At 35.0% G+C, this 15,685-nt stretch overlaps 1 protein-coding gene across 1 annotated transcript in view; it reads right to left on the bottom strand.

Annotated features, from left to right (window-relative positions):
- Positions 1-2,042: 2,042 nt before the first annotated feature.
- LOC126978350 (proton-coupled amino acid transporter 4-like) overlaps positions 2,043-15,685 on the bottom strand; it is a 29,943-nt gene continuing 16,300 nt past the window's right edge. Inside the window, exons 5-9 of the mRNA XM_050827102.1 lie at positions 10,573-10,782; positions 8,044-8,322; positions 6,569-6,744; positions 3,977-4,146; positions 2,043-3,419 (exon numbers count right to left, since the gene is read on the bottom strand). Coding sequence (XP_050683059.1) covers positions 3,163-3,419; positions 3,977-4,146; positions 6,569-6,744; positions 8,044-8,322; positions 10,573-10,782 — 1,092 coding nt within the window. The 3' untranslated portion in view covers positions 2,043-3,162. The remainder of the gene's footprint in view (positions 3,420-3,976; positions 4,147-6,568; positions 6,745-8,043; positions 8,323-10,572; positions 10,783-15,685) is intronic.

The raw sequence follows: 15,685 nt of genomic DNA, 5'->3' as shown, positions 1-15,685 counted from the left end.
AAATTGTCGTGATGAAGGATGATGCGGCGGTTGCAGTTCTCTTTACGGAGTTCCGAAACGACCTGTGGCAAACAAATGCTAGCATACCATTCTGCATTAACCTTTCTTTGTCCCTCAAGAGGAATATTCGCAACATGGCCGGTTTTGCAACACTCCGTGAACGAACAATTTTTGTTGGCTTTAACTTATTTTCGAACACCCAAAATCGTGACTGGTTTTTTTTTCGGGTTCGTACGCGTATAATCAGGATTCGCCACCTAATACGATGATGTATACAGCATTTAAGGATCCTGCGCGGAATCTTTCGGGAGTTCTGACGCACCAAGTAACGCGAGCCGCTTTTTGCTTTTCACAGAGCAAATGCGGTATCCATCGGGAAAACAACCTTTTTACACCTAATTGTTCATGCAAGATTATTTGTATTTGACTCATGCCAATGTCTAAAGTTGCCTGAATTTCGCGGTATGTCACATGTTCCCACATGTCACACTTCCTCAATCAGCTTACGCACAGCATCAACGTTTTCTTTGGTGACTGCAGTTTTTGGACGACCTTGACGGGGATCATCACTGAGCTTGGCACGTCCACGTTGAAATTCACCAGCGATAAATTGTGGTTTTGGATGGGGCTTCATCCCCAAATGCAGAAATCATCCGTTCAACACACTGTTTTTGTGTTAAACCACTTCGAAAGTCATAATAAATCATCGCTCTAGAATTTTCTCGAGTAAATTCCATTTTCTCAACGACTAAACAAGTTTGACAAGACCGAGAATCTTTTTTTAAATAAATAAATGGTATTCGATTTTTAAAACCAAGGAGTTTTCAATTAAAAAGATTTAAATAATACAGGAACAGCGGAAATATTCCATTCCCGATACTTTTAGTGTAGCCTATGTATGCTAAATAGTTGATAAAAAAAGAATTATCAAAATCCACCCAGTCGAAAGTTTTGAGGTAACAAACAAAAAAAAATGAACATACCGGCGAATTGAGAATCTCCTCTTTTTTGAAGTCGGTTTAAAAATAATCAAATCACATCTAGTTCAAGGAAATGACACCGTTATATGTAAATTTTTAAACACATTGAACGAAGGCTGGTGCGTCGACTTAAGACTTTTTTCGGTGATCGTTTCGCATCAACAGCTTTCACTTTTACCAAAATGGAACTCTATGATTACTATTCAATCGCCAATATCTAACTAATAATGTAATAAATGCTAATTTGAGTTTATATAGTTTGGTACGCCTATCAATAGATCAACCACACTGGGATCAGAAACATTCGGTCCACGTAATAATATATAGAAAATAATAATATGCATAATGTATAGTTTAATCTTAAACGTCTTTTACTGAGACCTATGACGTTCTAGAACGTCATTGATAGAGATGTAAATCGATATAACAAGCTTGATAAAAAGACAACTTATATTAATCACTCAACCTTAAAAAAGCTTTTCACTATACTTCATGATCTAATTCAAGAAATAGTGATAATATACCTATGTCATGAGTTATTTTTTTTTACAATTTGACAATAAAGGACGAGACGAGCAGGACGTTCAGCTGGTGGTAATTACCAGTTGGTTTTCCAAGAATCCTGAGAGGCACTACAATTGCGCTTAGGACATAAGTTTGTTAATTCCCAGTAATTTTACTAGCTACGGCGCCCTTCAGACAAAAACACAATAATACTTACATATTACTGGCTTGGTTACAAAAAGGCGCCATTGTGGTACCCATAACCTAGCGGGCATCCGCAAAGGAGCCTTCCACTGGTAAATCTTTACATATCTTAAGCTGAATATGTCGATAATGCCTAATCGTCTACCATGAAGGTTTCGCGAAACTCGTCTCTTGATTGTTACCAAAAGATACATTTTTGGATTCAGTAGGCGAGGGGTACTAACTGGAATTCTATCTTAAAGAAGTCTTTCCATCCGTGTGTTCGTTAACAGTACCACATAAACTGAAATTCGAAATGGATACCATGAAATTAAAAATATTGTGACTTTTTCAAAAATATTTATATAGTATAACTTTAACAAAGGTAGTTTTGTATTATATAAATAGTTAGCTTAGAGCTAATAAATTTTAAAGTTATCAGAATAAAGCCTAAGTAATACTGAACATTTGGAAATTTAATAGCGGGATCTGTACTTAGCCTTGTATTTCAGTAGTTTTCTTAGATATTTACAATAAAATCTTATTATAAAATATCTAAGTATCGGTTATGCAGTTGTCATGTTAGGAATTTCATTTCAGATTGAGACACCTTAATTTTGAGTTCTAAAAGTTCATAGATTCGTAAGTTATTCACAATACTAGTTTTTTCGTAATTATATCGATCCAATGAAAACATCGTTAATAATTATACAATTTGTAGACAAGAAATTGTTTTCTTTCTGAATACATTTTATTGGCGATACTCATCTATATAATAAAAATGGCCTCTGTTTGAAGATCAATCACGCCTAAACTACTGATCGTATCGACATGAAACTACCACCATTCGATGCCAAATTTATGATAGAGATAGATAATTTATCTAGATGGTTTATGGCTACCTATTTTTGGAATTCCAACGTTCCTTCCTTTTAAGATCCGGGGAACGGCTAGTTTCACGTATAAAATTACTTTTCGTCCAATACTCAGAAATACTTGTTGTTTCTAGTAAATAAATTAATTTAAGACAAATGTACTAAATTTAATAAGTTTAAATATATCTTAATTATTTTCGTAGAGGTAGAGTAGATAAATACTAATTCAATAATAGCGTTGTACACTTAATTTATACATTGACAACAATCATATTGTGGCCAATATTATCTATGGGAAATATGCTGATTTGGAAAATTCTTTTGATTAAACTTCTATAATATTGTTTTCAGATGCATTTCTCATCCAAAAATAGCCAAACTAATGTAAAACATCTATTAACCTTACTTCATCCATATTTTACTTTTCCTTTACGTTCCTTTGACTACGGTAGCTAACATTATGTCTGAAATAATGTAATGTAAAGTAATACGTATTATGAATCATAATATATAAATTACACTTAAATTAAAAAATCTTAAAGGTTAAAACTAAACAGACTAAATTTCTAGATGATTCTATTTCTCGGAATGTTAACTCTTGTACCATAGCCAATAATATATTATGGGCTCACACTGTTACCGGTGAAGACTCTAACAATGGACGATAGGCTTTCGTACGTTCCCGTGACAAATATAAACATACCTAAAGTAATGATTGTTATGTTTTTTCCAAGAATATAAATTGAAAGGTTGCGTCGATGATATTCGTAAACTGTTTGAATCAGTGGCGGAAATATTAAAGCGAGCGCTGTGCTACTGATGGCTCCAACCAGAGATATAAAGAGACCTAACTCTGGTATTATCACTGCTAAAACACCTGAAAGAGAACAAGTCGTTTAAAAATTTGCTACTTATTTTATGAATACATATTCTATCTATATATATAAAAATGAATTGCTGTTCGTTAGTCTCGCTAAAACTCGAGAACGGCTGCACCGATTTGGCTAATTTTGGTTTTGAATTATTTGTGGAGGTCCAGAGAAGGTTTAAAAGGTGAATAAATAGGAAAATGCTGCAAAATTAAATAAAAACAACAAATGTGTTGTACTTTGATGTGTCCATACATAATTTCTATGAGAGAATTTATTGACGCACGGTTTGACAGTTCTGCTGTGTAACAATTTCATTACGACAGCAGGTTGCATATTTTACGAAGTAATTCTTGATGTTACAATATATTATTGACAAATTCATATAAAAACATTATTTTATTTATTATATACAGAACAACGTCTGTCGGGTTAGCTAGTATATGATAATAATAGATGAAAAAAAATTAAAACTACGTAATTAGGGCTGGACGACAATGTGGATTATTAAACTAAGTTCCATGGGTTTTGATCTTAAGAAGTCAGAGACTAGGAGTTTACTTACATGTAAGAAGAACCATGAATGCTCTGTAGACCAATTCCTTAAACACTGGTAAACTCTTTCCAAGCCGCCCACGGATAGCTGGCCACGTGATAGCAATCGCTACGTAAAATTGTAGCGGATATGTCAACATTATCGCAAAAGCTATCATAATTTGTACAGCTGCCGTTAAGCTAAAATAATAATTCGAGTAGTTAATTATTTATAATATACTTATTACTATTTATAAAAACCTTACCATTTATTTATGACAACAAGGGACGAGACGAACAGGATGTTCAGCTCTTGAAAAACCCAAAAATTCTGAGCGGCACTACAATTGCGCTCGTCACTTTGAAACACAAGATCTCATTTGCCCAGTAACTTAATTAGCTACGGCGCCCTTCAGACCGAAACACAGTAATGCTTACACATGCCTGTTTCACGGCAGAAATAGGCGCTGTTGTGGTACCCATAATCTAGCCGGCATCCTGTGTAAAGGAGCCTCCCACTGGTTATTAAGGACAAGATCTAAACGCTGTATAAACGATTTAATAAGGAGTATTGAAATCGTCAATTTTAGCGAGATTTACATTACCCAAATGTATTATAAGGAGTAAAATGTGTTTTTTTTTCTTACAGAAACTATTAGGAGTCCTTAAAAAAAATTGCCATAATCAAATTAAATCATGCCCGGTAATCTAAAATTGTAGACTGTAAAATTTGGTAACATTAAGCATAAGTAAAATGAATTTGTAGGAATATTAATAATAATACAGACAACGTTTCTTACTAACGTATTTCATATTACCAGTGGGAGGCTCCTTTGCACAGGAAGCCGGCTAGATTATGGGTACTTTAACGGTGCCTATTTCTGCCGTGAAGCAGTAATGTGTACAAATTACGTTGTTTCTGTCTGAAGGGCGCTGTAGCTAGTGAAATTACTTGGCAAATGAGACTTAACATCTTATGTCTCAAGTTGACGAGCGCAATTGTAGTGCCGTTCAGAATTTTTAGGATAATCAAGTGGCACTTGCATTGTAATAAAAAAAAATACGAGCGCGAAGGCTGACCAAAAATGCTGCAAACATTTTGAGACGGCCAGCGGTACTAATTACATAATTTCAAAATCGTTGACATGAAGCTCTGATCCTATCCACATTTTACTCTATATTCTTATTCTCTTCTTAGTTTCTTGAGACAATAGATGAAAAGAATGAGCCGGTACCGGCTACCAGAACACTGTTTGAGTGCGTTGTTTTTGTAATCTCATTTGTTCTTATACGTGGGTAACACTGAAAATGTTTAGAACTGGCCAGTTAGAAACATTGCTAATGAAAACTTTTTTGAAATTCAAATTTAGAACTCTTTGGTAACTTAATGTAGTATATTGCATTCATTTGTTTTTGTGAATTGTCGGCAAATCTAAAACTCTTGTTACACGTGAAAAAGAACCTAACGCGAGTAAATTTTCGGTTAATGATTTATTATGACTTTCGTTGTGGGCTTACTCAACAACAAAGCTATGATAGGCTGTGATTAGCATTTCTTAATGAAGCTCCATCTCGTGCCACTATTTACAATTGATTTAACGAGTTTAAGCGTGGACGTAGCAATCTCAATGATGATCCGCGTGAGGGACGTCCTTTAACAGCGACTACTGAAGATAAGATCAGTGCTGTGCGACGCATGATAGAGGAAGATAAGAGAGTGACCTATCAGCAGATACGGGCAAGCCTAGGCATTGGTATGAGTCAAGTTAAAAAAATATTAAACGAACATTTAGGCGTCAGGAATATATGTACCGGACGGATTCCCCATACTTTAACCGTCGACCAGAAACACCTTCACATGGACTGGTGTCGCCAAATGTAGATAAGTTTAACAGCGGTGACTCAAATGCTGTATTTGACATCGTCACAGGTGATGAAAGCTGGATATATTGCTACGAACCCGAAACCAAAAGACAATCAGCTCAGTGGGTGTTTCCTTTCGAGGATCGGCCAACTAAGGTAAAGAAAGGAAGAAGTCAAGGAAAAAAGATGATGCCTCATTCTTTGGTTGGAAAGGTCATTTCGCGACAGTTGTGCTAGAAGATGGAAGGACAGTTACTGCAGACTGGTATGTCAATCGCTGTTTACCTGTTGTCTAAAATAAATAATTCGACAGCAGCGCCCTTAAAGCAGGATCCGCCTTCACCACGACAATGCTTCAGCGCACTCCGCAAAACGGACTGTTGAATATTTGACTATGGCAGGTATCAAGATAATGAATCATCCGCCATACAGTCCTGACCTGGCGCCCTGCGACTTTTACTTATTCCCAGGAACTAAAGATAAAATTCGAGGTATTCGCTTTACGAGCCCTGAAGATGCGGTGAAAGTGTACGAAAATGACATAATAAGATCCCTAAGGAAGAATGGGCCCACTGCTTTTCTCAGTGTTTCCATCGAATGTGACGATGTGTAGAGAGCAGTATTAAGCAGTTTTTCATTGTCTAAACATTTTCTGTGTTACCTAGGTAGCTTAATCAATGCCTCAATAAAAGCTTTATTAAATATAATTGATATATTTACTAGGTCCCTGTATAATATTTTATGAATTCCTAATACTAACTGTCCTGGTGGTAAATTGAGCGTTAAACTGCCAGCAACACTATCTCCCCATTTTAGGTATCCAAGAAAACCCGTCATTATAAAGATGGCGCCAACAATAACCATTCCCACATTTAAAACACCCAAAGGCTTTTGAAATTGCTCCGGTTTCTTCATCTCATTCTTTAACGGCAACACCTGAAAATACAACAAACCTTAAAATAAACAATAATACGCATTGCTCTATGAAAACAACTTCAATTGAATTGAATCTCTTGTTTTATATAAACTAATATTTTTTTTTAAATAAAAAAGAAGGACAATTAATCAATTGAATTCCAATAAGAACCATGTGCGAGTTTAATAATTGTAATCAATTTTATTTTATGTTTATATTTTGGATATATCACCTTTTTTATTTAATTCTACCGGAGCGAAATTGGAGAAATTAGACCAGTTTCGAGTTTTATACGATTTTACCATATCTATCTTTTTGTTTTACTTGTTAGGTTTTGGCTAGGCTAATATTAATATAATTTAATATAAAATCAAATATAAAGCCTTACTTATTCAAATATTACCTACCTACATAGCCCATATCTAAAAAAAATCTGAAGGTTCATTTTCATCATTTTTATTCATTAAGTTTTTCCGACTATCTGCGAGATTGTCAACAAAACATATACTTACTCGAATACGACGTTACATCCAAAGTCGCTATATCGATATAAATTTTGTACTAAAACATGTTTTAAATTCAAGGGACTTAGATTAAACGTTGCTTTAGCTAAATCGTCCCTTAAACCAAAGTTTCCCAGGAAAATCACTGTAATTCATATATATAATAATGATTTTCATCAACATTGGTAATTTTTAATAATTTTATAATGGTAAAATTAATGTAACTGTGTATAACTATGTAACCTACTTATTTATTAATAAAAAAAACTGTTTGATTCTTAACTTATTCTATATACCTAATATACCTAAAATTTATTATTTCTGTGCATGCTTAGTTTATTTGTAAATAATCACTACATTTAGTTCCTAGTTTGTAGTTCTACTTTTTATATTTGTGCGTATTATTGTAAGTAATTGTTAATAAGCCTAATCTATATATATGAAATTGCTGTTCGTTAGTCTCGCTAAACCTCGATAACGGCTGGACCAGTTCGGCTAATTTTCGTCTTGAATTATTTGTGGAAGTCCAGAAAAGGTTGAAAAGGTTGAATAAATATGAAAATATTCGGAATTAAATAAAAACAACAATTTTCCTTTGATGTGTCCCCTGTCTTTCAGAAATCAAATAAAAATATTAGTTTAAATGAATAACTAATAAGAATTTTTATATCTTTCAAACTTTCTCAGGAGGTAAAAAATAAACGTCCTTAAAACACGTGTTTTATACAAAAGTTTAGGTTTTTATTTATCGATTGAGGCAGTACGAAAACTGCCGGGTCAGCTAGTAAATAAATAAAATAAATAAATATCACTCACCAGACCAATGCCCTCAAACGCATAAACTGCTGTCCCAAAGAACAGTGGTAACTGTTGCCAATTCGCAATGTAATCTCTGGATTCAATCGGTGGTAAATCTTGAGCAGCTTTATACATGACAAGTGCGACACCAAGAGCCATTGCAATATTTGCCAACATAGAGAATCCTATCAAGTACTTAAGGTTTCGGACCATACAGAATAAGAGAACTGGTATTGTCACCAAAATCATGTATAACGATAATGTAATATGATGTATGTTGAAATAATCTTCCCCGACCTGAAAATTAAAAAATAACTTATACTTAATTTATAAAATATTTATATTAAACATCTTATGTCTCAAGGTGAGCGCAGTTGTAGTGCCTCTCAGAATTTTTGAGGTTGTTCAAGAATCCTGAGCGGCATCACATTTTAATGGTCAGGGCGTCGATTACCATCAGCTGAACTGAACAGCTGTCCTGCTCGTCTCTTCCCTAATTTAAAAATAAAATGGTAACCCGAAATTAATAAATACTTTCTCATATAAATGTATATCGCAAAGTTCTCTTTTTTTATGACAGTAAGGGACGAGACGAGTAAGACGTTCAGATAGTGGTAATTGATACCCCTGCCTATTACAATTATTATTAAGATTATGATTTGGGGATTTCAATGCACTTAAATCCTAGGATCTATTGTGCCCCCTTCTTGCGCTAGCCTTAAAAGTTATGGAGGAGAATCGAGGCTACTGACTAGGATACGTGTTACTGTTTTTTTTTTATGGAATAGGAGGACAAACGAGCGTACGGGTCACCTGGTGTTAAGTGATCACCGCCGCCCACACTCTCTTGCAACACCACACACTGTGCCGAGATTTAAATTATATCCTCGAGACCTATTACTTTTAAAAGGCGTAGGATCCTCTGAGGGTCCAGGCAGGGTACGTCCTCTGGTTTGCCCATTACAATGCAGTGCTGCTCAGATTTCTTGAGAAACCCAAAAATTCTGAGCGGCACTATAATTGCGCTCGTCACCTTGAGATATAATATGTTAGCTGACATTTGCCCAGTAATTTCACTAGCTAGGGCACCCTCCAGACCAAAACACAGTAATGCTTAGACATTACCGCTTCACGGCAGAAATAGGCGCCGTTGTGGTACCCATAATCCAGCCGGCATGTGCAAAGGATCTTCCCACTGGTGAAACAATCACTCCTTCTTTCTTCCCTTTGATAAGACACACCCCCCCCCATCCCCCCATCCCCCAACCCAGGACTGACGTATGATGGCCACGTTGCACTTGATTCGATTACTTGTGGAGCTTCTGGATTGGCATTTTTCTTGTTAGTGTACCCTTCAATTGTGAAATTTTTTCATCAGTGGAAAGGATATTTCTGTACTTTTCACAACCATCGGGACATTTTGCAAGCATTTTGGCGAGCTCTTTAAATGTATATCCACGATAGTTGTTTTGAGATTTCTCAAATTCTAGCGGTCCGAATCTGTCCGAATTGCATTTAAAATCTAAATTTGGTCAAGCTCTTTCGAATGGCCCTACCGCGATGAGTTAAGTTGTTCGTTCGAGCCGTTCAAAAGTCACAACTCGATTTTCGAATAATGGGGTAAAACCAATAACTGCCCGATTTTGAAAATTTTCGGAGTGTTTTAAAAATCATTCTAAAAACCATGTCTGATAAGTTTAATAAAACACTATTTTTTGAATTTTCAAACGGCAATAACTTTTAGATGACTCTAAGCTCAACTTGTAATGTAATTTAAGTTAAGATTGTTTGTAGATTTATGGGTTACCCATAAATCTCCAAACACCAGAGGAATCACAGGAACATTATCGGCCTTATTTTGACCTGGAAAAACCGCAAAAAAAGCTCATTGTATAGTTAGATTGTACGTGGAAGAGAGTTCCTTGAAAACCATATAGTAACTGTAGAGTAATGGATGCATATTCAGATGGTGGGAATGAGATCTTAATTGGTGGTGTCATGCCAAGATGGAATCCGGTGGAAGGAATCAGGTGGAGCAGCTCTTCGAAACATTCCCCGAGATACATGTGGTAGAAGATACGTAATAAAGCGACGTCTCTACGCAACGCCAAGTAATCTAGCCGTTAACAGAGCACTGGATCCGTGACAATTCGAGCAGCTCTGCATTGCACGCGGTCAAATGGTTCGAACTAATACGGGGGTGCACCAGTTCTATACTCCATATCTAGCCAGACCTGTGCTTTTTAGAGAGATAAAATATGAGGCCGGCTTGAGTATTACCGTGCTCTATTTTATAACCTTTGCTATCCATATGACCGCGGGCAATTTACAATAACTCGAGATTTCGAGACCCAGTACTCAAATAATAGACGAAACACTAGGAGGAGTGTTGTCCAAGAGCGCTGATATGTAAGGTTATACTGAAAGGCTTGTTATACAGATTTATTTATATTTCTGTTTTATGTGTACTTAATTGCTATAATATCAATTATTTGAATATATTCTAAAAAGGTAAATATTTAAAAAACAAAAAAAAAAAATGGTTACCATTTTTGCGTTATTGGCGATAAAAACTATGTACACACAGCAAAAGCCCAATTGAGTAATACAGAGGAATAAGTTCACGAGAAACTTCATGGTGGAGGCAAAGCGTCTTGTTGGCATGGGTCCGTACTCGAAGACCAAGGCAACCGTGTCCGCGAACCCTGGTGGTTCAGCTCTTTTACTCTCACGGTGCATGTCCTCTGAGCACGTCAACTGTAATCACATAATTGGATTGATAGAAACTTATAATATATTTTAACCGGACAAAAATATTATTAATGTGACATCTTTGATAATTTATACGTCTAGGGAACAGGTCAGGTTTATAACTTTAGTGTGCGTGACAAGCTACGTCTTACACTTGAGAAAATAGAGGTTAACCATAAACCTAAATTCAATTTCGACGTTTTCACAGCCGCGGCCGTCATAGTCTTGACGTATAAATGATCTATAGAAATATAAATAAAAAGGCAGTTGAAGTGACGTAACCGTGTATACCATGGCGTCTCACAGGGGACTATTTATTATAATAATATAATAATAATATTGACACACTTTTTACACAAATTATCTTGCCCCAAGTTAAGCATATATAGCCTGTGTTATGGGTTACAAGACAATGATATATTTAATACAATATACTTACTTAAACATACATAAATTCATATAACATACATATAAACATACCTAATACATTTAAACATCCATATTCATCATATAAATGCATGCACCTACTGTGATTCGAACCCGGGACCCCTAGCTTAGTAGGTAGGATCGCTAACCACTCGGCTATACATGTCGTCATTATATACTGGTTCTTTCAGTATTCAAAATATCTAACTGTTATAATATGTAATAAGTATGGCGATCATTTTTCCGTATGAGAATCACAATTCATTTGTGTACCTATTTTTAACTAAGCTGCTATTATTTATAAATAAAATATAACAAGGCAATAATATTTCTTAGTTTATTGGTATTGCCGTCATATTGCTACACAAGTTCCAAGTCAATATCCGTGGCGTTGCAAGCGTACGCAGCAATGTAATGTAGGTATAAATAGGCGACAGTCGTCCTGCAAGGAATTGTCACTTACAACTTCTCTATCATCTTCTTAATTAGATTTCAATAAAATGACATGAGAAGTAAGTAACGTATAAATATAACACACGTACAGCTTACTACTACAGTGGATTCAATTCGCACATTACGGTGATATATCAGTACTTCTTCAGCCAACGGTCTCTAACTACGAGACCTAAGATTAGTTCAATCACACGAAACTTATGTCTCAAGGTGACGAGCGCAATTGTAATGCCGCTCAGAATTTTTGGATTTTCGAAGAATCCTGAGCGGCATTGCATTGTAATGGGCATGGCGTATCAATAACCGTCAGCTGAAAGTACGGTTCGTCTCGACCCTTTATTTTCATTTAAAAAAAACTAGTATAGCACTAAAATAGAAAGGGCGTGTGCTCATTTATATATTATGTGGTCACACCGCACAAATGATAAAATGATAACTGCCTTATGTTTAATTGTATATAAAATCGTTATATTTTGTATTATATTCACTCCTACTTTGTTTATATTTAAGTGGAAACTTTATTGGCTTGTGTAATATAAATTATGTGTTACAATGTGTATATAACTTAAGCTGTTTGTTTTCCAATAAATAAATAAATAAATAAATAAACTTCTTCAAGGCGAGTTAATAGCACTTAAAAACTATTCTAACTTGTCCGTCTCTATCTCTATCTGAAAAATACTACCAAATTCGCACATCGGATTCAATAATCCATACTAATTTGCGGTATGTTTAGAAGACGCTATCTTGGGCTTAGTTATTCGTCGTTGTGATGCATAACTAACTCTATCAAAATTTCAGCTGTCTACTAGTATTGGGCCTTAGCACACAGCTCATTGACATACGGACTGACGGACATGATTCTGGAAGTTAGGGTTGTCATCGGTCACCCGTCGCTTGTCTTATACAGAATTTATGAAACACACGTATATAATTATACGTACGCTGTGACGTTCCCTGGAAATATTATGAATTCACCGTAATGTGTGAATAAATTATGAATTCACTGTAATATTTATCAGATACTAGCTGACCCGACAGGCGTTGTTCTGTATATAAAATTAAGTTTATTTTTTACCTCATGCGAAAGTTAGAAAGATATAAATTCTAGTAAGTTATTCATTTTAAACTATTCTTTCAATTTGATTTCTGAACGACGGTGGACACATCAAAGGAAAAACAAAATTGTTCTTTTTATTTAATTCCGAGCATTTTCATATTTATTCACCTTTTAAACCTTCTCTGGACTTCCACGAATAATTCAATACCAATATTAGCCAAATCGGTCCAGCCGTTCTTGAGTTTTAGCGAGACTAACGAACAGCAATTCATTTTTGTATATATAGATAGTAATAATATATACAGGATGTCCCTCGTCTATGCCACATGGAGGGGAAGTAGGTACCTTAAATATTGTAGATGTAACATTTTACTTAAACAAGACTTTATGTTAATTTTAAAAACAATTTGAATTGCGTTCATAGATTTTTAAATAATTGCCTGATGAAGAAAAATACCCTGTAGCTTTACCACACCATTCGAAAGGCTTCAACATGAGGTTTATTTTTGCTACATAAATAGCATCAGAAATTAAAAAAAATATGTCGCCCTTGAGGTTCATGTGTCACGCGGGGGTCACAGAAGATCAGCGTTGCAACACACTTGTGTTGAAACACATGCTGAGTGGCTCCTTTTTTAAACATCACACGTTTTTATATTTATAAGTTGCTTCATTTTGTTATTTGTGTGTGTGGAATTGAATGTTTTTCTTTCTTTCTTTCAAATAATAGGAACACCATGCATTTTAACAATTGATGTAAAATTTTGTTCAAAATATGAAAAGCTGACATTACCATGTAAGGATATGCAACTGACATTATCATATTCGATTCCATGTTCAATTAGGAATTTATTAAAAAAATTATGAGTTCATCTTAAATTAAACAATCTAATATGTTTTTCAAGTTATAACCCTCACTTCTGGAATTAATACACAAATAACCGGAGAGTTGAACAAATCATACAAGATTTGATGACGATATGTCACTCGAACGGTTAGTTAGTTGGAAAAGCACTTGCACGAAACGCGAGAGGTCGTGGATTCGAGTCCCGCGTCGTTCATAAAATTTTGTTTTCAAATTTTATTTGTGTCAGTTTAAATTGTTTTTTTTTTAAATCAAATAAAGTATTCTTACAGTAAAATATTACATCTACAATATTTAAAGCATCTCCAGTCGTGGGACGCCCAGTATACACTACGAGTACATGTTAAAAAAATGGTGACTACCAAAATTAAAATCCTATTTTAGTTTGGAATAAAAACTTAAAATATAACAGTTTGCTGTCTTACTTAAAACTATCGATGACGTCACCCAATAAATGTTTTAACAACAGTTCATTGGCTACAATTATTACTCTAAAAAAAAGCTTAAAATGCCGTCGTAACTTAAATAAAGCCATAGTTGTTGTTTTTCGGTACATATTTTGTTTCTTTGTGCTTAGTACATGTTTTTTGGGGGTGCTAAGAATGTAGTTTTTAGTTATTTTCTTTAATCTCAATTTACTTTATATTGCATATTAACTATTGTGTTTACAACTAACGAACGGCAAAAAATTACGAATGCCAATTCCATACCTAGTTGCCAATGAGAGCATGTCGGAATTGCATGCAACATTATAATGATTAAAAACTAATAAAAAAAAACTATCTCGAAACACATTGAGGCTACGCTTATTGTATTTTAAATACACCAAAGTACTTATCAAATCAAATCAAAATCACTTTATTCATGTAGGTCAAGGAAATGACTCTTATAATAATTGCATGTAATTCCTGAAAAACGTTCCAAGCCACAAACATCACATTTTAAGGAATCCGTGTTTGAAGTTTAATAAATATTAGTGTATTCCATACATGGGGGTTGGGCTACTAAGTCACGATGTCATTTAAAGAGTGACAGTATGGCTGGTATTTTTTGTCAGTCCGTTAATATGAATCATGTGACCAGTTTTGTTTTCTTAACTCAATTTCGACATGATTGTGGTTTGGAATGTTTTTCTGGATTTACATCCAATTATTGTGAAGTTTTCTCTTCTTTTTACATCAACCGCCACTTCGCAAAAGGTGAAAAAGTGGCAAGAAACTCTTTGCCACTATTTTAAATCAACATTTAGTACAGCTTCATCCTTTTACACATCATTTCAATTACAATATATGTCAAGCGACGTATAAAGATACTGAAACGTCAAATACTTAAAAGTAATGCCTTACACGAGCCAAAAATTAATGTAAATTAATACTTAAAATCTAGAGTTATTGAGTAGAGAAGATGCATCAACCCACACACACGCAGTGACGGATTAAGACTACTTGATGCCCAAAGCAATCCATGCCTGTGGGCCCCCCCATCCGTATGTCAACTAGAAAACATAACGTAAACCTTAACCGCATAAAAACATTAGTTATTTTGTAAAATAAGATGGTGAGATGTAACGTACTTTAGAAGTAGAGTAGGTGCGACAACAATAAAAACCAAAGTATAATTTATTTATTTCCGAGCACTGAATTCACGCAAGATAGTATTAACGTCTAACGTTTTTAACATATCGGACTCCATGTCAACTTAAAACGCGCGAATTTTCAAATTAGTCCTAGAAAGTTTTTTTGGTGTGGTTTTTGGTGACGTGAGAGTGAGACGTAATGCTCTAAGGAGGGATTTTTTTGTGCTTTCTTCTGGTGCCCCCTCAGATGTGATGTCCTAGGCAATTGTTTTATTTGATTAAGTGTTAATCCGTTGCTGCACACACATAAATAAACAAGGATATTTTGAGAGCATTTTACTAGCGATTGTAAAAACAAACTTTAATTTTAAAAACACGCAGCATAGTTTCTGGTTATAAGATCATCCTGCCACCACAAGAAGCGCCCGTTCATAATCATGACGCATGGGCCAGACATAGCCACAGTCGACCATATTTTAGGGCAGGGAACGACCCGTCCCATGTCGCCGCCACAAGCAGCAACATTTAA

The sequence above is a fragment of the Leptidea sinapis genome, chromosome Z (assembly GCF_905404315.1).
Source record: "Leptidea sinapis chromosome Z, ilLepSina1.1, whole genome shotgun sequence".
NCBI lineage: Eukaryota > Metazoa > Arthropoda > Insecta > Lepidoptera > Pieridae > Leptidea > Leptidea sinapis.
This window is presented reverse-complemented; position numbering and strand designations above follow the sequence as displayed.